This window comes from Nannobrachium achirus, assembly GCF_963921795.1.
Source record: "Nannobrachium achirus genome assembly, chromosome: 7".
In the NCBI taxonomy this organism is placed as follows: domain Eukaryota; kingdom Metazoa; phylum Chordata; class Actinopteri; order Myctophiformes; family Myctophidae; genus Nannobrachium; species Nannobrachium achirus.
In genome coordinates this window covers 37,517,757-37,542,630 of record NC_137816.1, presented here as the reverse complement: position 1 = coordinate 37,542,630, position 24,874 = coordinate 37,517,757, and the positions used below count along the sequence as shown (strand labels likewise).

General features: G+C 41.1%; 1 protein-coding gene across 1 annotated transcript; it reads right to left on the bottom strand.

Moving 5' to 3' along the window:
- Positions 1-745: 745 nt before the first annotated feature.
- Positions 746-23,147, bottom strand: ipo7 (importin 7). The gene is made up of 25 exons (XM_080730639.1): positions 22,961-23,147; positions 20,931-21,012; positions 16,998-17,154; positions 16,685-16,843; positions 16,313-16,469; positions 15,834-15,923; positions 14,512-14,606; positions 14,320-14,404; positions 14,065-14,199; positions 13,634-13,733; positions 12,937-13,013; positions 12,170-12,286; positions 11,483-11,572; positions 11,189-11,354; positions 10,328-10,488; positions 9,197-9,325; positions 8,422-8,488; positions 7,641-7,766; positions 7,036-7,133; positions 6,830-6,925; positions 6,015-6,235; positions 4,507-4,715; positions 3,696-3,902; positions 2,602-2,718; positions 746-2,460 (listed from the first exon to the last, which is right to left on the bottom strand). The coding sequence occupies exons 1-25, from the start codon at positions 23,042-23,044 to the stop codon at positions 2,363-2,365; spliced, it is 3,123 nt and encodes a 1,040-aa protein (XP_080586765.1). The 5' UTR covers positions 23,045-23,147; the 3' UTR covers positions 746-2,362.
- Between the last annotated feature and the right edge of the window lie 1,727 nt (positions 23,148-24,874).

Sequence of the window (24,874 nt, the reverse complement as noted above, 5' to 3'; positions counted from 1 at the left end):
CCCAATGTCAAATGATTCTGTGCAGTGCTAGGCACCTAAATGTCATATTGTACATAGGCATAGTGTTGATATTCAAACATAATCCCTACTGATTCTGAATGATAATACACTCTAGTCTTGTATAGTCACATGTAATTTCATGTTAATGGAATTCAATTAGTGAATTTCAATTAACTACCCTTCTGCTGGGGAGCCCGAGGCCCAAACTCCACTTTATAAACCACTGGGCTGCTATATATATATATACAGTATTTTCTGGACTATAAGGCGCACTGTCAATGAATGGTCTATTTTCAAACTGTTTTCATATATAAGGCGCACCTGACTATAAGGCGCACATAATAGACGCTACCGTTGCGTTATGCATCCAACAGATGGAGCTGTGCTAAAGGGAATGTCAATGTCAATGAATGATCCATATATAAGGCGCACTGGACTATAAGGCGCACTGTAGTTTTTTGAGAAAATTAAAGGCTTTTAAGTGCGCCTTATAGTCCGGAAAATACGGGTATATATATACACACACAACCAACGATTCATTATGGACCATCTACAGGCCTGGGTAAAGAATAAATATAACCAGAAGATTTGAAACTATACTGGAAGAAAATGGGGGGTAAAAAAAGAAGGAAAAAAAACTCTTGTATTTATAATAGGATTTCTGCAGGTTTCAAAAAGTTAAATTACTGGAATAAAGACATCAAGACGTTTTTAAGACCATTATGAATGCAATTTAAGACCATTTCACATCCATACTGGCAAAACAATTCTGAAAGAGAGTAATCGGGAGTCCCAGAATTACTTGTAAAGTAAATTAATTTAGGCTATCCAGGTTGAGTGTATTAGTCATTATTGATTCCATGTTGGTTTCATTTAGCAATTTCGTTACAGTGTAATCAATACACATAACTTATAAGACTGAAGTTAATGCAACTTTATGAAAGTATTTTTAACGTCAAATGCATGATAAAATTATATTTTTAAGACCCGTCATAATCATAAAGACCTTTTAAGACACCTTTTCCCCTGGAGTCGGCCATACAACCATGGCTACATTTTGTATTTTAAAACAAAATGCCAGAGGGTTTGAAGGACCTGTGTACTGTATGTCATGTGTATATACAGTACATCTGTATATGCTGTAGATATGGCGCAGGACATAGGTTACAGATGTGAGAGCGCACCACTCCGGAAGACAATCCCTTGACCAATGACACAAGACTTAGACAAAATATAAACCATGAGAAAAAAACAAAAACAAACAGATATCCGATAAACTTAAATCATGCATTTGCTATGATTCATAAATCATAACAAAACATGTCTGTACAAGGAACCACTCAAGGGCATTAATTCCCTTAGCTTTTTTAATACGTTGTTGTATATATAGATGGTTCATCCATACCCCAACCAAAAGCTTGAGACCTTCACGATAAGTCCAATTGTACATGCTTCAATGAAGTATCCAATTGTACTTTCAGTGCTCACAAACAAAATGTCCTCCTGTACCCAAAATGAACACCAAGAGCATTCTCTTTTTCCAATCTAGAATGTTTCCGAGGTTGGCAAAGTTATCTTGCATATTTTATCCCCACCGTAACCAAATACATGTGACAACCAGTCATCATTACAGGAGAAATTGCTTGCAAAGTAACATTACAGCCATTTTTGTTTTTAAATAGTCTTAATTGATTTAAAAAATTTGCAGTCTGATACAGAAGGCTAGGAGACCTGAACAATATGAAAGTGCTAGTCATTAATTTACAGAGATCAGGCATCACATAGTGCTATGAAGTATCCAATATGCTACATATGAATACAGTTGTTGACACCTTACAAATGCCTCTAGCTGTTTTGCAAGGCTACTTGAAAATCAATAACCTTGGCTTGTATGTACAGAACATAACTTGTCAATGCAGAAAAAAAAAAGAAAACGTAGATAACACTACTGCCGGAGGTATATTCCTACCACGGCCGTTTGGCCTAAACGGTCATAACGATGAAATATTTAGTCCCCATATCAATTTCAAATTGTTAAGCCCCTAATTTTGTTTTGAGTGAAAATAAAAAAGAAGAAAAAGAGTTGCCGTCATGGTATCCCCTCCACACCGGACTCTAGAGGACGTTGTTCAGAGCTTTTTTCCTCTCTTGCGTCGTGCTCAAGTTCTTGGTTTGTTTTCCCCAGTCATTGGTTGCATTTGGTTGCTTTCCCACGTCTTCTGAAGCTAGTATATCCAATTTGACAGATTGAAGAATTGACTGAGAAGAACCAGTTCTGGAGCCACTACTTAAGGGAACAACACAAGCTTTTTTTCACTTCACTACAATCAGTCACAGAGTAATAAAAAGGAGAAGGGATCACTCAATTCATTCCTGGAGCACTGCCTCCAAAATTGAAATTAGTTGGCACCACTGGCACTGTGAACTTGTAGCCACCGTGTTTCTCGATCATCTTGGATTCTGCAAGAAGACAACAAGTATATAGCCCAGGGTTCCAAATACGTTTTATTTATTTTCTTTACATGTGTCATTGGAATTCTTTATTTCTTTACATATGGAGATGACGGCATCTCTCACTGTGCACGTGCAACTTGGACATACCATGTGCTGCCCGTCTCTGATCTGCGAGTGTGCCAATGTCGTGAAGATGTTTGCCCTGATCCTCATCCAGGGCTTGTGTGAGTGCCTGGTACCATGTTGGGTCGCGTGTCTGGATATCTGCATCAGCAGGGGAAAATGTGATCAGCCATCTTTCGTACACACATTTTATTATAGAGCGTTAGGGATTAATGAATCTCCAAATAAATCTAACGCACATTGCGGCTAGTACTCAAGTACTTCCCAGGTGATTTAACATGTTCATAAAGGGACACTATGCAACTGTTGATGTGCAGTAGAGTTCTCAAATTCTGCCTGAACCGACGTTATTGGGCCAGGCCTAAACCTTTTGCTAATTAGTCGGGCCAGGCATTGGGCTCAATGAAAAAATATATATATAAAAAAAAAAAAAATTGAAATGATGTTTGTATTTTCTAGATAGTCAGTGTGCCATGTCTTCAAGTCAATCAAGACACTCTTGAAGAAGGTCCAGTGGGACCGAAACGTCTGTCAAGTGAAATAAAGATGAGCAGCTGAGCAAGAGCAGAGTGCAGGATTTTTTGTTCATGAAATATCTTTTCATGATTGCCTCAGTATTTACTATCCAACGCACCTGCACCCATCCAGTGGATGTGCGAATATTTCCCTTACATAGATTAACATACATTTTAATGAGTACATATTTTTATTGTCAGGACAATGTTAAAACTCTCTAATGCCTCATTCACACTACAGATATATAGTTGAACGTTTTGCTTGGTAATTCAATGTAATCTCAATGGAAACCAGCTTTAAAGGCTGGATTCCAAGGACAGCCGACATGCCCAGCCTTTAAAGCTGGTTTCCATTGAGATTACATTGAATTACTAAGCAAAACGTTCAACTATATATCTGTAGTGTGAATGAGGCATACGACTCATTAGCAATAACCCATCTCTCCCTGATTGAATTCACCACGTTTAAAACAACATTTGATTTTAAAATAAAAAATCCTCTCTCACACTTCTGCCAGTGATCACCCTCCCCATGTGCCTAGGTTGCCTACCCCTGGTTTAAGTGGTTAATGTTGAAGCTCTTGATTGTGAAAAGTGACTTACTCTGTAGTATGGCTTTGAAGATCTGATACTCATCCACCAAGTTGTCTTCATCGTCTACAGCTGTAGTGTAACCCTCTAATGCCGTTTCCTCTGCATCATCTTCCTCCCAATCCTCATCATCACCATCCTCTCCTGCCTGCTTTGCCAGCATCTCCAGGTACTCCTGGCCCTCTTCATCGATGTCATCCTCATCGCTGCCCAGCTCAGCTGGGAGGAGTGAGAAACACATTTCATTTTAACAGGCAATAACAACAGGCAACAACAGGGCTCAGCAATTAACCGCAAATACATCAAAAACGATATTTAGAACCAATAGCAGACTTTGAGTATACAAAGTATCTACAAAGTATTTGCTCAATCTTGAACAATTTCACAAGTACATCTGCTAGTTTAAAATATTTGCTACTTCTACGTATGGGTATGAGTGTTTATGCCTAGTCCACGCCTATTTTACGACGCAGCATGCTTCTGGTTGGTTGCTTATCTGTCTTGCCACAAAGCGGCAGCGTCAAAGTTGAACATAACTATGATTTATTGCATTCAGCTGGCTCCACCTCCTGCCGTGGTGGGGAAAACTCTCCTCTCCAACGAAAATGCATTGAAGCTTGCCACTTTCTCAGAACACAGCAGCAAAATACAGCTGCTGGTGTCAATTAGGCATTAACCCATTTGAACCCCATTTTGTAACTATACCTTTCAGGACAGGAACCCCTTTTGGGGTTTTTGTTGCTATGACATACACACACACTTTTTTTGATCAATATTTGACGTTTTTCAGAAAACCTGATGAATTACAATACTTGTACGTTACCATTCTCATCATCTTCCTCTCCATCTTCGTCGTCGTCGTCATCATCATTCTCGTGTTCGGCTCGACATGCGTATGCCCTCTTCAGCCCGCTAAAGAGCAGGATGGCTGCAGGTAGCAGCTGGCCGGCCACCTGGTTGATAGCCTGAGGTCTTTGTTCCAGGTCAATTAGAGCACAGAGGCCCAGAACACACATCTTCCTGTCATGGAGGCTGTTTGGAGGAAAAACGTAATGCTTTCAATCTTTCCATAATGCATAAACTAGGAAAGCATGGTCAGTGTTTGAAAATGAAATGCTTTACAAACTGGGACAAAGAGTGGGAGGAAATGAGTTGCTAAGGCAAATCACACATCCATAACATTATCCTGTACACAAAGTATACATATTGAACAGGGCTCCAGACTAACTTTTTCATAGGTAGCACTGGTGCCACCTACCTTTTCATTAGGTAGCGCCACCAGAAATTAGGTAGCACCATCTTTTTCTTTGTATAGCGTGGTAATACATAGCCTTATCATGCTGATGATAGTTGTTCATTTCCATACCATAGGTTTGCCTTGATGTAAAGATTGACAATGACCCAAACTTGATATTTTACAAAATATTTTGGTCTGAATTTTAGGTTTCTCTGCATGAGCAGCAGTAGTTGACAAAATAGGTCAGCACTACGGCTGTGTGATATTAGGAAAGCCTTCGATATTCGATAACATTGTTGAATGCCTCGATAATGATATATCTCATGATAAGTAAAAAAAATATGTAGTTTTAATGTATTTTTGCTTCAAGTTAATATTTGCAAACTAAAGACATTAATTCAAGAAAAATGAACACATATCTAGTCTAACAAAGGCAATATAATACCTAGAACTTTGACTTTTTTTAACTAGCATTTTATGAAATTAGGTCACCCTGGAGCCCTGATATTGAACAGGAATTAAAATTCTCCATACTAAAGGTCAAATTAGAGGATTTACATCAGAGAAAGTGGTTGAGTGTCCTTGTACCGTGTTCACACTAGTGACGATAAAGCAACAGGCTACAAGTCATTTTCAATGGAAGCTAGCTACATGAAGCTACAAACGCCCAACATCATTTGCTGTGTGGCGGGTGTGACAAGCTACAAATCAAAGGTGAGATGGCTTCAAGTTTTTTCAGTGCTCCAATGACGTTAAAAAGCATCCATCAATTAAGTTTCATTTTAACATTTTCAGTCCCCTTCCTTCTCGCCGCAAGGCGCTCTTCTAAAACAATCACCCACAGTTGGAATTATTTCAATTCAATTTCAATTCAAAGGAGCTTTATTGGCATGAGAAAACATATGTTCACATTGCCAAAGCAAGTTTCAAAACATAATAAAAAATGTTGAAAATGGGGAACATATATACAGCTGGAGAAAACTCAAAATATATGCTGCATTCAGGAAAAGACACCTCGGGGACAAAGACCTTTAGTCTCAAAGTAATCAAAAACACTTTTCAAATTAAGGGGTTATACTTGAAACAGGACTTACCCAAGGAAGCAATCAACATCTTTGAGCCACTGGGTAATAAAGTGGTTAGTGATGGGCTCTGTGTTGTTGGGAAAGCGTAGATTCTCCAGGGTGTTGAGGAGCAGAGGGGGGCTGTAATAAAGACCAGCGATGGCAACTTGCAAGCACATAGTCCTCAACTCACTGGTTTTCACTTCCTTTGTCAGCCGCTCCAATGCAGCAGCCACAAACAAGGGCACAACCTGCAAGGTGTGAGTTCCAAGTTCATCAAATTTGAAAGTGAGATCTTATGTCTGCTCAACAAGAAGGTTATACTGTATGGCAGGGGTCTTCAACAGGTGGTCCTCAGAGTTACTACAAGGGGTCCTCCAAATCTTTGTATGATAAGAACTCTATTTTTTCTACACAAACCACTTGAACCCTAGCAACCCCACTCTATAACATTAGCCAAGAAAAGCCGATCTACAAGCTCACAACACCTCGCAGCGCAAGGTGTCGTGAGCTTGTAGATCTGCTATTCTTGGCAAAGAGGTTTGATGTAGAGTGAAAAGAAAAGCAGACTAAGTATTGATGGTTCAAGTCGTTCAATGTCTAGAAATACACATTAAACCAACAACCTACACTGATAAGATTGCTGACAAACAAGTCTAAGCTGTCTCAGAAATCTATGAACATGTTTAATCTGCAACACAATTTTATACAATTCGTAGTGGGGGTCCCTGCTTTATTTCTCTCTCAGCTAAGGGGTCCTTGGCCTGAAAACGTTGAAGACCCCTGCTGTATGGGCTTTGCTGGAACAGAGTGTCATTTGTTTTCTTGTGGCATGATGTGCTGACCTGATCGATGCCACGGCCTTTGCACTGCAGAATGATCACCTCCAACAGTTTGGCTGCATGACACTCTGGGTCCTCACCTGGATCCCCCGTCAGGATCTGTGTGAAATGAAAGGCACAGGTCAACTTCCTAGTTCAGTACAGAACAGCAGTAAACACAGAAACTAACAGTTTTGTCTTGTGTTGAACCCAAATGGTTATCATTTTACCTTCTTGCACATGCTGTAAATAATTTCAAGGTACTTGGTGTCAGACAGGAGAGTATCTGTATCCACTGTGACATAGTTGTGAAGGAGTGGCATCATATCTGAAACAGACAACCATGTATTATTTATAGAAAAGATATATAAAAAAGCATATCGCAATTGTTACACTACGAAGCATATATGGCTTAAGTCAGGGGTTCTCAACCTTTTCAGGCCGCGACCCCCAGAATAATCATATTTGAACTGGAACCCCAACGTGGCGAGTACTAAGAGTTGAGGCATTACATTTTGTAACAGTTCTATTGTGAAAATAGCAGATGTACATGCTCACAACACCTCGCGTTAAGAGGCGTTGTGACCATGTACATCGGCTATTTTCACAATTTCTGCCTCTAATATTTGACAATTTGGCCAATGTTTAATTTGTCATTTTAGAGGTATTAAAAAGTCCTTAAATTGTCATTTTAGAAATGTGCAGATACCCTCTATACACTTAAACGTTATGTTGGTTTGTTTGCTGTTGAGTGAGAAAACAATGGTGCACACTAAGCCAGTGGGGGGGGGTCCCAACCCACTGGCTTAATCTGTGAACTAGACAGACTGGATACCTGTAAAGTAGTCAAAACCATCCTGCTGGAAGACTTCAAACACCAGGGGAAGGAGCTGCCACATCTGTGGGGACACCTGCTGGCATGTCAGGCTGTGGGCGAGGGACAGGATCTCCTCATAGAACTCTGAAAAATATCCCAATGTGGTAATTATGGAACATTTATTATCAACGGCAGAGACACTTGCAGGGGCGTCACAAGGGGGGGAAAGTGGGACTGAGTTACCAGGGCCCAAGGTGGAGGGGCCTTCATTATGTTATACTTTAGCTATTGAAAAATAGCAGATATACAAGCTCACAGCCGTGCTGCGAGCTTGTAGATCTGCTATTTTTTAAATGTTGTGAAAATGTGTGCAAATCTTTGAATATACCTATTTTTTTAAGCGAACATTTGTAACTTAAGTTTTGCTTCTGGTGGGTCCCTGGAACTAAATATTTTGAGATGGGAAACAGGCTTTTCAAAAAACCTTTCACGATTTTTCAAAAACAGCAGATCTACAAGATTGCAGCGCGGCACTCTGTGCCACACTGTGAGCTTGTATATCTGCAATTTGTCAATAGTTAAAGCACAAAATAACACGTACTAATGCGTTCCCAGTCTAAATGGGTTAAACCCCCTCCCCCTATGAAGTACATTCATGGGGGGCCCGCAGTGAATCCTTGTACCCAGGGCCCAGAATTTGGTGTGACACCCCTGCACGTGGTTCGCTGGTGTGTGTTGACTGGACTGGAACGCCACCCAGGTGGAATGCAGTGGTACAAGAGTAACCAAACCTGCTTACCCAATACGTGTTGCTGCAGCACTGTGCCAATCACCTGTAGACAGATGCCCTCCAGCTGCTGGGTGATCTGACAAGACAAACGCACAGCTGTCATGATTAAGGCTTCAACACAGGAACATCAGTTCCACACACTGATGTGAGGGTAAGCTTAATTCCTTCACATGCTGCGTTGTTAAGATGAGTGACTAATGGAATCTAACGGTGTGTGGAATTAACTACCTCTCTCAATCAGAGGGAGTACGTTTTTAAATCCTACTTGATTTTACTCTCAACTCAACTCACAACTAAAAAGCTTTAAACAGTTTTACAAATATTACTACATTACTGTACTGATATTCTGTCAAGTGTGTATTGAGACAATTGCAACCATGCACTGTAAATGAACTAGCTTAATTACTAAATCAATAACAAAACTGTCAACAACCTCCATCAGGTTCATCAATGACAGCCGAAATCCACTTTTTTTACAGTAAGAATCGTCTGTGATGCCAAGCCAAGCCAAATTCCACTCACTACCTTGCTCCGAGAAGTAGCAGACCTATGTTTTTGCTCACATAAATGGCATGTAGCCACAGGACTATTTCTAGAAGCCTCTTCAACCCCCGAGGCATTTTGAAGGGGGTGAGAGAACAGAATGTGTGTTCCTAAGAGTTGGTGGGTGGCTGACGCGTTCGCATTACCGACGGCCAGAGCCACCTTTACAGCGGAAGCGACGTGTGAGATGATTGGTCCGCAGCAACCCTAACAGCGTGTGCATGTGGGCTGTGCTGCTGACCTCTTTGTGGTCCTCCACCACACTCAGCAGTGTATCGATGGTGTTGAGGATTCCCATCGCCGTCACCGCCTTGTCATCACCTCCCTCCTCATCAGGCCCTGTCTGAATCACCTGGTTGAATGTCATAGCCTGTTGTGGGAAGACACAAATTAAGTCAGCTGCTACAGTATGTGTACATCCATACAGTACCCATATATGGAGATCCATGTACTGTATATGGAGATATGCTGTGAGAGCCTAAACATGCTTACTCAGTCATTCGTTATGTGAAAGTCCTATGATGTCTATGACATCATAGAACGAGGGTATGACGTCTCTGACATCATACCCTTTTATGCCCATACATGGAGATCCCTGTCTGTAGAACCAGCCACACAGATATGGGCTGTCTTGGCCATTTGTCCTGGCCATATATGGATTCTGTTAGTGTGGTATGCTGATGTGGCCTCCATATAAGGGCATTCCCATATGAAGTCCTGTTAGATATGGGCTTAATTTTGATGCCATCAGGGAACTCCATATATGGGCATAAAAGGGATTCTATTAATGTGCCATCACAGTGAAGCCAGAGCGTGATGTCAGAGGCACCCCATAAATATTAATCTGAGGCACCCCTACATTATAATTTTCACTCCCAGCACCTTATATTTATAGCATATCGTCGTTGTCAGGTGGAAACCTTGTATGTCCAAAACCGTTCGTTTTGTATTTATCATCTATAAAATGTACTAAACTAGTGAAAACAGCAGATCTACAAGCACACGCCTCCCATTGTAGATCGGCTGTTTTCACTAGTTTTGTGCGACAGTTTTGTATGATGAAGCAGGGCAAAAAACACATTTGAAACTTGGAGATACAAGGTTCCTGCCCGACAGTGACGATATCTTAGTGATTATGTTGCGAGAAAAACATTGAAATAATAGCCATTTTGTCTAGAACTGACTGAAAATAACTCTGTACTTCAAGTTTAAAATGATACTAAATATTTTTTCAAGTGTCCAAATAAATTCAAAATATTATCAAATTATCTCGCGGCACCCCTGGACTGCCGTCGCGGCACCCCAGGGTGCCCCGTCACCCACTTTGAAAACCCCTGTCTTAAGTGTACTGTGTGATAATCAGTGCACTTACCAAGTGCTGTGTCATCTCCACAGCAATGGGAGTGACCTCCTCGCTGTATTCACAGATCATCTTCTGTATGACATTTGTGAGATCATCATTCTCAGTTTCCCTGACAATGTGCAGGAGTGCCTGCATCACTGGCCGGATGAAGGGGACGATGTATTCTTTGGCTGAGGAATACGAGTGCAATTTGTATTGTTAGCAAGACAGCTAAATCTATGGCTGGAAAATCAAGAACAATGCCTTTCGAGTTTCCAAAGTGAATTCACGTTTGGTCATTTCCTGGCTCAGCCCGATATTCAAAGGCCCCAGAGTCTTGTTAAGAACTGGGAGATTAACCAGTGGACTATAATCAGAGTTGCCATTAGGGCTGCACAATGTAACACAATATTGAATGGTACATGAACACAATACATCCATATTACAAGAGTTGTTTCAGCCTGCTTCCTAACTTAAGGAGCTGTACATGACTTCCGTCCTATAATTCCAGTTTCATGTCAAAGGAAATCTTTCATTTTATTCGAACTAAATATTGTAACATGTACGCCCTGTTATTTCATGTTCTTTGTACACAGAAAAATGCATAGAAGCAATCATATTATTTCAAAAGCAACACTCCATATTCTGTCAATTTTGTCATGATCATACAGCCCCTTGCAGTGATCAAGATCATTTTAAACAAGCAACATAATCACATGTATATAAAGATATTCTCGTCAGTTTAATGAAGAAGCAATAAAAAAGATAATTGACAATGGGGTAAATAAATAGACTTGGATATAATAAATGCAAGTTTCCGCACAATTCCAAATAATGACATGAAACATTGTGTGCACGCAAGCAGTTAGTTGAAGGTTTCAATTGACTCACCTTTCTCCTGGTTGCTGATGAGGACCTGTAAGGCGATGGCAGCCTCTACCTTAACAGGCATTTCATTGTCGTTGATGAGACAGAGACGTGTCAATTCAAGGGCTGTCTGCAGATTCTGGTCACTCTTGAACTTCACCTCACAGAAGTAATGCAAAACCCAGCAGGCCTGTGAAGAAAAGTGAAAGAGTTGAGGAAACTCTGCAGGGACAAATAAAAGGCCCTAATGTAAGAATATAAAGCAATAAAGTATCGCTGACCGAGTGTGTGGTCCCACCACTGTGGAATATCACTTACTCTGGCCCTCATGTAGCCCAGTTCACTGCGGAACAGGGGGAAGACGTGATTCTGTAGCATGAACTCCATCTGGTCCTTATAAACCTTTTTCTGTTTAGCAGGAGAAAGAACAGTCAGCCACACAAGGCATCATCTACCAATGAAATAAAAAGAATATGGAACACGGAATGGCAAAATGGCTAATTGAGATATAGAATAATCCTGTCTCAATCCAAATCAAAGGAGGAACAAATCTATGAAAAGACTAAGCTCTACCACTACTGTTTCACTGTTGTTTTGGGAAGATGAAGATTGTTTAAAAAAAAATCATGAAAAATGTCTGAATGTATGAATTAATAGTCTTTGTTTCCAGTATAGGGGCTTTTAAGCCGTGACATCATTTTGTAGGCAGAGGAGAACTCTGCCCCCAGAGCATTTTCTGTCCCTCGCTATTTCAACAGATCTGAGACAAAAATAACGACTAAAGTATAATTCTAACACTTTCCTTTCAACAACAAAGAGAAGAAAAATGTGTAAATAGTAAAAATAGTAAAAGGATTCACGGAAACTGGGGGCAGAAATTCTCCTCTGCCTACAAAATGATGTCATACTTAACAGCCCCATTATACGTTAACGTTTCTTCAGAATTCTTCTTTTTTTTTTTTGTAATGTAATACAACAAAATCAAAGAAGCAATCTAGGCCTCACCTTGAGTAGAATCTCAGCTAGTGAACCTATCATATGGAGGGCACCATCCTTTTTCCTGGGGTCAGAAGCAGGCTCAGTGAGGATCTGGTAGCAGAAGCCCATTGTCTTTTGAAGGACCTGAAACAGAACATGTAAAACTACACTCAGTATATTTTATATTTGACTGTACTCTATCTAAAAAGTATCCATAGTACTATTAACTCATTTACTGCCTCACCCAATAATCCAGAGAAAATCCCTATGTTCCTCTCTGCTGGGCCCGATAAACCAGAGAATTTAATTTGCTTTAATCGCTATAAAACATTAAAAGTATAAACGCTGTTTATGGCGAATCGGGCTCCAATCACCCGCCAGATATGGTTTCTGTATCCAGTCGGGGGCGGGACCAAAGCACCGCTTCCGTTAACTTTCATGTAAACAGTAGTAGAGGGAGCTCAGCGATGGAAGCATATTTCTTCAATGTTTTTTTTTTCATTTAATTTGAAGGCTGTGATCGGGTGTACACACGCCTGGTACATGATCCGTGCACAGATCGTGCGCGATGTGCACGCACACGCCCACGCTAAAAGGTAAGGACAACGTGGCAGTTGACCCATTCAGTCGATGTTTTATAAGACGGTGTATGAGTTAAAGAGAACATTGTCCTTGAATAACAGCACCAGATCCATGCTGATGAGGGACGTTTCCCTCCGAACCGTCCAACTTGAAATCGAGGGCAAGTTCAAAAGCTTTACCTAGTGAGTTGACCAAGAATGCCATCAGCTCACCTCTTTCCTCTTGTTGCAGGAGGTAAAGAGGAGGGTCTGTGCTGCTGTGGTGGGGGAGATGAAGTCCTCGAACACATCTGAAGGGATGATAAGATAGATTTAGTACACTAACCCAGCATCAGGGGTGGGTGTCGCACCAAATTATGGACCCTGGGTACTTTAACTATTGAAAAATAGCAGAGATACAAGCTCACAGCGCGGCCGCGCTGCGAGCTTGTAGATGTGCTATTTTTGAAAAATCATGAAAATGTGTGCAAGTCTTTGAATATTTCAAATCCTTTTAAGGTTTTTTGAAAAACATATGTTTCTATGTCAGTGGTGCTCAAATGTTTTCATGTGAAGGACCCCCAAAATGATTATGTATTTGGCCACAAACCCCAATCTCAAAATATTTAGTTCCAGGGACCCCCAGAAGCAAAATTTGAGTTACAAATGTTTGCTTAAAAAAAAAAGAAATATACATATATTCAAAGATTTGTACACATTTTCACGACTTTTCAAAAATAGCAGATCTTCAAGATATATGTGCTATTTTTCAATAGCTAAAGTATAAAATAATTAAGGCCCCTCCACCTTTGGCCCTGGTAACTCAGTACCACTTTTCCCCCCTTGTGACGCCCCTGCCCAGCATCAACTCTGCCTGATGCTCTCCAGTCCCGTCTCTCCATCAAGCATTCAGTTTAGTTGAAAGACTTACCAAACTTCATGCGGATGTACTCGTATGGGTCCTCCTGCCACAGTTCCTCATCGCTGTCTGTGTAACACATCAGTGGGAAAACCACATCCTGAATGATGCCCTGAAATAAACAAGCAAGCAGAAATTCAGAAACCGTCCACTTAAAAGGCACACCGATAGGATTTTCTACAATTTCTAGTATACATGTGCACATCCCAGAATGTGTTTACTTGGTACCTTTATAGGTGCATCACTGAAGACAACCAGTTTATCCAGAACACATTCTTTTTAATGACCTTTATCTATTCAAGGAAGAACCGCTGAGAACAAGCTATTTTTCAAGGATGGCTTGAACATATACAAAAAACTATACCAATTTAAATTAAGTGCAATACATATAATGAACAGCATTAACACTATAAACAATGGCCAAAACGGAACAGCAGTCATACCTGGATATGAGGCTTCAGGTTTTTCCAGGTAATGGCATGTGCAATGCCCTGGTTGATATAGTTAAGTGTCTGTTGGAGCACTCTGGGGGCCACATATTGCTTCTCCTTGTACTGATATAAAACTTTCAGTAGCACCTAAAAACATAGAAGAGATGAAAAAGAGTGTCTTTGAGAATCCAGACGGAGACACTCCAGTCAGACCCCATGGGGAGCACAAGTCCTATTGCTTTATGCATCACCGGTCTTAGTTCTTACCTGTTGTGCAGCCACTGCATATCCTTTGAGGAAAAGTTCTGCAAACTCGACATATTCTTTGGTTGTGTTACCTGGGCTGCCATATCTGGGGAATATCAGAATTTGATTAAGTTATTCGCAACGTTAGAAAACATGGCAGCCCCAGTGGTACGAGTGCACAGAATACCGATTGGATAAGTCTGTATTAGTTACCTCTCAAACAGCCGGGCCAAGATGTGAAGGGCCCACTTCTTACACTTCCACCAGGGCAGCTCAGGCCTCTCATCCTCATCCACCTGCATGGTCTCCTGTAGACAACATTTACAAGAGAGGAGCAGCCAGACTGTGTAAAACCACTGAGCAATTTGTAAACAGCTATTTTAGTAGTATTAGTTTAAAACAGGGGTCTTCAACGTTTTCAGTCCCAGGAGTCCAGGACCCCTTAGTTGAGCGAGAGATGACAACCTTTTCATAGATTCCATATGGTTTCATTGTCTGACCGCACTATCCTCAGTATATTTTGGATTCAGGTCGATTTCAGATATTTAACCATTTGAACCGTCAATACTTAACACTTTGCAAGCCACGGGGAGCCCCTTAATATTAAAACCGGAATATACCGGACATCTGAGCAAGGAGTCTCAGCCGCGCCGTCTTTTACCGTACTTTGTCATTAAAAACTAAATAAATGATTTTTATCCGAAAATCGGCGATCGTCTAACCTTCCCTAGTCACCACTCGTCCATCGATAGCGCATGGCTCGTCTGACATGAAGCAGAAGTGACGTCAAAGTCCATTCCTTCTAGAGGCTTTCTAGCAGCCACCCGTTTACTGTTTATACACGAGTGCTAGTACAGCAGGAGCGCTGCGGGCTATGCGAGCGAAACTGTTCATATCTACTCGAGTCATCCGTGGATTATTTGAGCAGACATTTACGTGAACGGATCGCGCACGCGAAACGCACAGGGAGAAGACGCCTCGGCCAAAACAGCCACTCTATCCCAATGGAGATCCAGATAATCACGGTGAGCTAACGACCTGGGGATTGAAAAAAAAGAAAAAACAACGGCACGGTCCAAGGAGGAGGGGTGGCGGGCTCATGTTTATAAACATAATATTATGTCTCAGATCATAATACAATAATAGAAATTTCAAGGCTAATCTACAACAAGCCATTCTATTTCGGCTAGCAAAGTGTTAAATAACTTGACCTTTCACTCTGTACCTAGTCTGCTCTTTTTCCCCCTCTACACCAAACCTCTTTGACGAATATAGCCGATCTACAAGCTCACAGCGCCTCACAGCGTGAGGCGTTGTGAGCTTGTAGATCGACTATTTTTGGCTAAAGTTCTCGGAATATGGACGCTAGGGTTCAAGTGGTTGATATAAAAAAAAAAAAGAGAAAAAAAGTTTCTATCACGCCAAGATTTGGAGGACCCCCTGTAGTAACTCTGAGGACCCCGGACCCCCTGTTGAAGACCCCTGGTTTAAAATATTAGACAGGAATTGTGTATGCATGCATGTTCTGTCCTCACCGGAGGCACATCTCTGTCCACTACAGTCTTCAGGATCTCCATCCATTCCGTCAGGTTCTGTCTGTTGATGAGCTCCAATGGGAGGTTGTACTGTGGACACAAACAGACAAACAGACAATGGTCTCTTCAATACTACGGTCAGATTTCTGCTGTTTACTTTCAATGTACCCAAGACCTTTGAGAATAAAGAACTACTTAAATATTCCAGAGAATTTCAGTATTTGTGTTAAATATGGTTGAGAATTTGTTAAATAGAGAAAAAGAAAAGGGTTATGATAATTCATTCTGTTGAGGAAATAGCACAGACATGACAAGCAGAAGCCATAGGTTGTGCTTACACATGTCTACTCCTGTTAAGTAAATGGTTTGGTTTACCACCCAAAAAAGTGAAGCAAGTTCACAACCATGTCTCTCTCAACACACAAAAGAAAAGTATACAAAAAGATGAGATGTCCTCAAGCAGCATCAGATGCAAATACCTGGAACAAGGCGTATAGTATCTTGAAGATCTGTTTCTGCACCAGAACAGAGTCACTTGAAGGGTCAGGCAGTAACTGGATGAAGCGTTCCTTCAGCATAGGCATAAAGATGTGCATGGCAGCCACCAAGGGTTGGCGCTCGTCTGGTTTCTTATATCTGTTTCACACAGCCAAAGAAAAAACAAAACATACATCTTAACTCAAACGCCTGTTGTTGTGGTGCGTTCTAAGATGTTCAATGAATTTAAATCTCAAAGACCATTTGATTAACAGATCCATCAATGGATTACTATAATGTTTTATTTTTACAAACATAAGTGACATATGGCTTGGTCTAAATTCCAAACCTGTTCTTCAAAACGGACAACATACTCATAGTTCTTGACCAGCTGATAGAGGCAGAGTAAGATGCCCAGCCATCCTGCACTGTTGTCTGACTGTAGATAGAAGCCTATCTTGTCCACAATGGTTGTCCACTTGCCAGGATAGTCATGCTTGATCATGTGGTGGATGCATGTTGTCAGCTGGACCCTGAGCAGGAAAAAAAGGACAATTTTAGGCTGGGGGCGGACAAAAAGAGATTAGGAAGACAACATGGAGAGTGAGTGGAAAGGAACAAGGATGACTGATAGATGATGGATTTGAAGACAATCCTGCTTAGCTGTCTCGTCGTCCATTTTGTTACCTGATGCGCTCGGGTGAGTGTATGATGGCCTCTACGATATTGTCTCGAATAAACTGCCTGTCCTCCTCAGGGATGTTGGTGGTGACCGGTGTCTCTGTGCCTGCATTCTCTCCTTCATTCCAGTGCTGAGTTATCATGTTCTTAAGGTAAATCACACCTAGATAAAGACAGAAATATGTGTAAGTTTATATGCATTTATAAAGAGGGAAGCTGCTTTCGGTTACTGTTATGTTCAGATCAGAACTCTTGAAAGCTTATTCATATCAAAACTGAAAATAATTTGCCAAACACATTTAAAATAAATTGATTTGTTTGTTCAAAGCTTTTTATTCCACCCCTTCTCTCGGCGCCTTAGCTTGCAGAACTTCATACCAGTGAATTGAAACTGTTCTAAAAGCAGTCATTATTTGTGTAAAGGACTGAGTCGAAGACACTAGCTGTGGTTAGTCAGAGGTCTGGTATGAGGGAAACCATCAAGTTTGATGACAGGAAGGCACTTTCAGGGTACTCGCACTCAAATTTAAACGAATTACTGAGAACTCAAGGTAGCAACAACAGGGTAGTGCATCACAGTGCACGTCTCCCAACTTTCTGTTCCAACTTGTTCATTAGTGCTCTCTGCTCTTACACCAAGCTTTTGCGATTCTCTCAACCCCCCCTCCTCCACAGAAAACAAGCTGAAAAACTTGGGGTCCTACAGCTAACGGATTATGAAACAGCAACTGGTTTATCTCCATGGGATACAAATGTACCCCTCAGGATGTAGTTCAGATGTTCTGAATGTAGCATTCAGGTGTCAGCTGGGCTTAATAGTCGCTGTAGGCCTCCTCTCTGGCTTGCAGAGAGCGACATCTGAGGGAGTGGGAGGGTGGTGAGTGGGGTGGAAGCTGACATCAGACTGCTGACACATGTGTCTATGCCACTGGCTGGGCAGTCATAATCTTGCCTATCAATGCTGACAGAGCATGCCCCCAATCCCATAACCCAGCACTACCCCTGCTTCAATGACCACACCAACCCCACAGCCAAGGCCATTAGCAAAAAGCTGTCGGCTCATTTTATTTTCATAGAGGAAGTAGTCCAAAAAACATGACTGACTACAAAGTCAACATCACACATTCAAAGACTAGATACTTAGGAATAAACACATTTTGCAGATTAGTATGCCATTCCTGCAGTCACTCAAACAGCTCCTTTGAGTCTGTCAATTTCAGCAAATGGGCTTCAGTACACAGAACCACGTGGGAGGATTCAACACAGCAGGAGCTTCCTCTGTGTGCTTCGAGGAGTCTCCAAGCCCATTACCCCAAGGTATGCCAGTTATTCTGAGAGCCTCCTCAGGCACCACCGCCACCAAATGTGGGAATTGTGATGGAATACTCATTACTTGTCATCGCAGACCGAGATGATTTAAAGATATCTTCATGTCTAGTTAAATACCACTAGTAAGGCGCATCAGGGCGACATGCGACCTCGCCCTAAAGGGAGAGGTCACGCCAATTCTTGGTCATCTGACCAGTGATGTATATCGGACCAGTTACCCATATATGTCACATCGGCCACATACCACACTAACAGAATCCATATATGGCCAAGACAGATGGCCAAGACAGCCCATATCTCTGTGGCTGGTTCTACAGACAGGAATCTCCATGTATGGGCATAAAAGGGTATGATGTCAGATATCATAGACGTTATAGGACTTTCACATAACGAATAACTGAGTAAGCATGTTTGGGCTCTCACAGCATATCTGTAGCCTAGTAAATGACCAACTTACATAATCCAGTAACAAATGAAATTGTTTCCCGGAAGAGTGCGGGTACGAGGCTAGCATATCTCCATATACAGTACAGTCGAGTGCTTTTCCCGACTTACGTCGGGAATCTCTGGATCTGATAACGTTTCCTATTGTAAACCGCAGTGTGCGCTGACTGTGCTCTGTGGCACACGGCAAAAACTCAAATCCCCATAATCCATCGGGAAAAAAGGAATCAGGAAGTGTAATAAATAATAAAGTGCATGCTATCAATTAAGCTAACGATTTGTGAACAAATCATTAGCTTCAGTGACACTCATCGTGTCCCTGTGGTTTCTCTGCTGTAGAGCGTTGACATTATAAGCCAATACATCACCATTGTTTGGCATGTATTGTCCATCCTGTTATATTTAACAGTTACACCAGGCAGCGTGCACATTTAATGACATAATGCATGGTAGCTGTGATTGGTCTACTTCAGTCAGTCAGACACTTTTGTCAAGTTATGGAGAATTCTATGGAAAATGGCCTTTTTACCTTTTTTGTCGTTATTTTGTCTCCAATCGCAACAATAACATTACCGTGGAGTAACTTCTGCATGTTAGCTCATCAGAGAAGTACAGAAAAAAGGGATTTAGGAGCTGCAATGTAAATAAGCCGTTGTGAACTGTATTAAGTTGCCACGGCTCGGCCGAAATGGACAATAATGACTAACCATGTTCGAGGTGGCTTGGAGTTTGGCTGTGCCATAAGGTCTAGCCTACCATGTCTACATGCTCTTCACCACTTTATGTATGTATTCTTCTTTTTTGTGCCTTGCTCTTTTCACTGTAGTGACTGTACACAACAGTACTTTTTCTTCTTTTCATACATCTTTAACTTTGTAACCTTAAACTGCTATGCTGCCTCTGGGTGACTGATTTTTCCCCCTTGGGATAATCAAGGTATTATCACTACTACATGAGTTGGATAATCAATTTAACATTTTTGCAACTTTCTAAAAGAATAAGGTGACAATGGAAAAGCTAATTTATCTAGATGTCTTTTGTTTTCTGATGTTTTCTTTTTCTTTTTCCAAACAATAATACATATGTTTTGTTCATACCAATCTGTGGAGGGAAAAAAGCTATTACCTCTCCAGTTAACAGGGGATCATTGAGGAAATACAGCCAGTTACCATCCCTAATCTAATGCAGTCTGGCTGAATTGGAGTCAGATGCAAAGGAGACAAAATCTTGTTCCCTGAGAGTAAGTAGCTTCATAAGAAGGCAAATAACATCAAACAAATACCGACATGGCAGTACGTTTCTTGCCCAAGCATACATGCTGAAACATTTTGTTCAAACATTTGTTGACATTATAAAAGGAAGGGTTGATGATGATTTCACGAGTCTAATAATAAGAGACACTGAGATCACTGCTATTGCAACTAGTTTGCTTCTTACCTCATTTCAATTTTATACAATAATTATTAATTCATATCAAATGTGTCCGTTGCCACAAAATTGTCCATACAAAGCTATGGCTCTGCTCGTATTGCATATATGTTTAAATAATCGAATTAATCTTAACCATCCCTACACCCACTATTCTGTGGGGAACATTCGCCAGAAATAGCCGATCTGCAAGCTCACAGCACATCGCAACACAACATGTTGTGAACTTGTAGATCTGCTATTTCTGGCAACGAGATTTGGTGTAGATGGAAACGAGAGCAGACCAAGCTGCAACTCAGGTCCGTTTCAATAAGAATATAGGGTGTAAGACAAGTGGTTAAACACTCAAATGTGCTCAAACATAATGAACAGGAAAATATACTTGTCATGCACACGCGACAATGAAACCCCCTGATATGTAGCAGACCAGACATCTGTAGAATTCATGATCATTTCTCAAGGGAGCAGTCTTCTTAAAATGTAATGGCAAGCTCTCTGCTTGGGTGTCTTAAGACATCTATAAATAATATTGGCCGTGAGAAGATCAGAGTTACAGGCACATGAATCAAAAGATTTCTGCATAAATGATGCAGTCATTACAAAACATTACAAGTTTATGACTATACAGCAGACTTTGTAAGGCCGTTTTAATTGTCACATGCAAATCCAATGTTATCATCTTGCACTGATTATCAAAATAAACAATTTCCACATTTCATCTGGTTTATTTGGTCTCACCTGCTTGCCTGACAGGCAAATCCAGCTGGTCAGACATGGTCACTCGCAGTAGTGTGGACACAAAGTTTACCTGGGTGTGACCCTGTTGATTAGAAGAATTATACAAATTGATAAATGCAAGTCAGAAAACATTGCTATACAGTTATCTACCTCACAAAGTGACTGATTGCCATGACAAACAACGGTCCTCAAAATACCTTATGAGCCAAGGTTAAAGCATGACGACACGATAATGCGTTTATTTTATAATCAAGAAGGCTTTTCTTGATTGTTTGTATTCTACAACAACTGCCAATTATGATAATATGATAATAAGAAATATGATTGAAAGACAGCTTTGTGTTATTGCCTTCGCCAGACTGGCAGGTGAAAACAAGGTTTTCGCCGTCAAAATTCACACAAATCGGTACACATTGCACATTTTCTCTGTAGTCATGTGATTAACATAATTTCAGATTTTTCATATTCCATTCCAAATTGTGTGGGGAGGGGCCAACCAGCATGGCCAAGACCTGCCTCTTTTCTAATTTACAATAACATCATGGCAAGGAGATGTTCAGTAATACATATTATAGAGCTGCATTAATTCAAAGCTTTAATACAGTAAGTCACATAAGTCAGATATGTATAAAACTGCATAATAATATAACTTAATATAGGCTATGTGTTGCGTTTGATACATAACACACTCATGTTCCATTACTTATGTGTGCGCTTCATTTGAGCAGTGATTGTTTTTTTAATAACTTGTTATTAAGTACAATAACATAGTAGGCAATGGGTAAAAGTACACCTTGCCATCTGTGACTGTGGTAAACATTTATCTGTTCTAGTACCAGATCATAAGGATGTCCCATGGAGTTTGGACACAGAATTAACATAATATACTCTTTGTTTAAAGACGGTTTCGCCTTCTGGCGCATTCGTTAATGTGTTTTCTATGTATTTTCAGCCCTGCCAGTGGTATTATGACATTGAAGCTAACCTACCTAACGTTAACATACGTCAACATGAAGCCTGACCATTTCTTCTGTCGCTGTATAAATGGGTATATGACATGACCAGTGTGTTTATTTAAATTAAACACCCCCGGTTGTCTAACGTTAATGTTTCTTGGTGAACAAAATGAATGTCATCACTGCTGGATTTGTCACAATGACACGTGAGCAGAGGCGATGTAGCAGGGTTGTGCCAAGCGAGAAGAAGGAAAAAACCCAAGGTATCGTCAGTGATGTCACAACTAAGCGTCCTTGAAGCGGAAGTGCTTCTGACTCATGGCCCGCCTTGAACTCATGTCTTTATGGTAAAGAAACAGCCTCAAGCACAACATTGCGCCGTTATAACATTACCATTTCACCACAAAAAAATTCAAGCGAAGCGACACTCGTGGATAGAATCATAAGACCAACTATAACCCTCAAGTTCGGGCTTCATTAAAATACAAGCTACGAACACCATTATTGCTTGTTGTTGACGTCACTGTCCAATCCTTTTGGAATCCTTTCTAGGTGGCTTTCCAACAAGTAGCCCCAGCTAGCTTGCAGCTACCATTTAAATTACCTTGCAGCAGCCCATTACTTAACCCCACCATCAACACCATAACTATGCCCCTCTCTCGGCTAATAAAGTACAATCACAATCAAATATAACTAATCACGTTTTCAATAGCAGGAAGGAAGCAACACTGACTGACTTGACACCAAGCTAGCAAATAGCTAGTTAGCATGGAGCATTAGCGAGATTTCGACATGATGCTAACATATGACGTGAGGAACTGGCGAGCAAAACAAGCCTGTCATCAAAAATAATTATTTCGATCGCGTTCTACGTTTATGCGTTTTGTTGAATCCGCGATTCGGGTGTCAGTAAATGTTACTGAACAGACGTGTGTTGACTGATTCGAGTTAACGACGAGCGGATCCTGTCTATAGCGTGGTGATGATCACAACCATCTTGATGTTGTGAGGGAAACGGACGAGGCCTACATCTAGCCATCATGATCAAACCAGAGCCAGACTTTTAACTTTTACCTCGTTCAGCTGTCTCTCTGCAGCCTCACGCAGGTTGGGATCCATGGTGCCCCGAAGGGCCTCGACCAGAACCTCGGGATCCATGGCGAAAACTCTGTTGTGTGGCTCGGATTTTCGGGTATTTCAGTGGTCTTGTCAGCTCCCGGTCACTGCGCACATGGACGCGTCGCACGGCTCTCTCTAGCAGTACCGGCGCGAAAGGAAGAAGTGGTTGGAAGTACCCGGATAGATCAGCGCCAAATCTCGAGAACTACGAATATCCGCTGGTCGTTTTTTGGTGCATTATGGGACTTGTTGTTCACTTGGGGTGTTGTTTTGTTTTTATGATTTTAATCTATTTCAGATGGCACAGACTAGACATTTTGCAAAAAGAAGGGGAAAAAAATGAAAATGAAAGAAAAGAAAAGTGCTCATCATCCTTCACTTTTAGAAAGGGAGCTTCATCCACATGGACGGGGTTAGACGCAGGGGTGTCGCACCAAATTCTGGGCCCTGTCATTGTGTACAAGGATAGAAGGATTCACTGCGTTATTTTGTGCTTTAACTATTGAAAAATAGCAGATCTACAAGCTCACAGCGCGGCACTCGGTGCCTTCAAAAGTCTTTGATAAACCTATTCTAGATGTCAGTGCAGTGGTGCTTAAACTTTTTCATGTGAAGGACCCCCAAAATGATATGTATTTGGCCACGGACAAAATGATATGTATTTGGCCACGGACCCCCATCTCAAAATATTTAGTTCCAGGGACCCCCAAGAAGCTAAATTTGAGTTACAAATGTTCGCTTAAAAATACATAGGAAAGATTTGCACTAATTTTCACAACTTTTCAAAAATAGCAGATGTACAAGCTCACAGCGCAGGCTGCGCAGCACTCGGTGCTGCGCTGTGAGCTTGTAGATCTGCTATTTTTCAATAGCTAAAGCATAGAATAATTAAGGCCCCTCCACCTTGGGCCCTAGTAACTCAGTCCCACTTCCCCTCCTTGTGATGCCCCTGGTTAGACAGCATCATCTCAGAGCATGCCCCCCGCCAGTCCCACATGCTTTAATATAAGTAGTAGTTGTGAATATTATCGGTATAGCTGACAGGAAATACATTTGGACCCAAGCTGTTCCCTAGCAACAAAGTAAAGACAGAAATAGGAAGTCAGTCTGCACGTCATTAATCCTAAAACAACGTTTGGTTTAAATTGGCTACCATCCCACCAGTGACAGGCTGGTCAATCCTCTCACTCAACAACACCCCCCAAAGTAACATAATCTCTCCTCCACCACAGGGAGGAAAACACACACCACCTGCCAGAAAATGAATAGGGCCTATGTCCAATCTGACCACAAAGTGTTTAATCCAATATTCAGATATTACCAAAGAGAGAGCACATATAGGCCTACTACTCCAAATCATAAAGTTTCGCAGCGGAAGTGGTTTACTGGTCCCACTAAAAAATCTCCCATTCATTTTCCCCATAGACTTTTACAAAAATATTTATAACAATTATGTTAAGCCTAGAACCAAGCCATCCAGGATTGCAGTGAATCATGACCATAAAATCTTTGATCCTATGTGAAAACATATTTTAATATTACATTATTTGATATACTACATTTAATAACTACCCTTTGTTTAGCGATTTTCAAAATGTTCTTTTCATAGAAACAAAGGTTTTATGGTCATGATTCACTGCAATCCTGGATGGCTTGGTTCTAAGCTTAACATAATTGTTATAACTATTTTCGTGAACGTCTATGAGGAAAATGAACAGGATATTTTTTAGTGGGACCAGTAAACCACGCCCACTGTGATGCTCTATAAGTCCTATTGAAGGGCAGTGAAGATGGGGGATAAGAACCAGGAGATAAGATGAGGAGCAGTGGGGGAGCAGCTGTGTCCAGCAGGACATTCACAGCACCAAG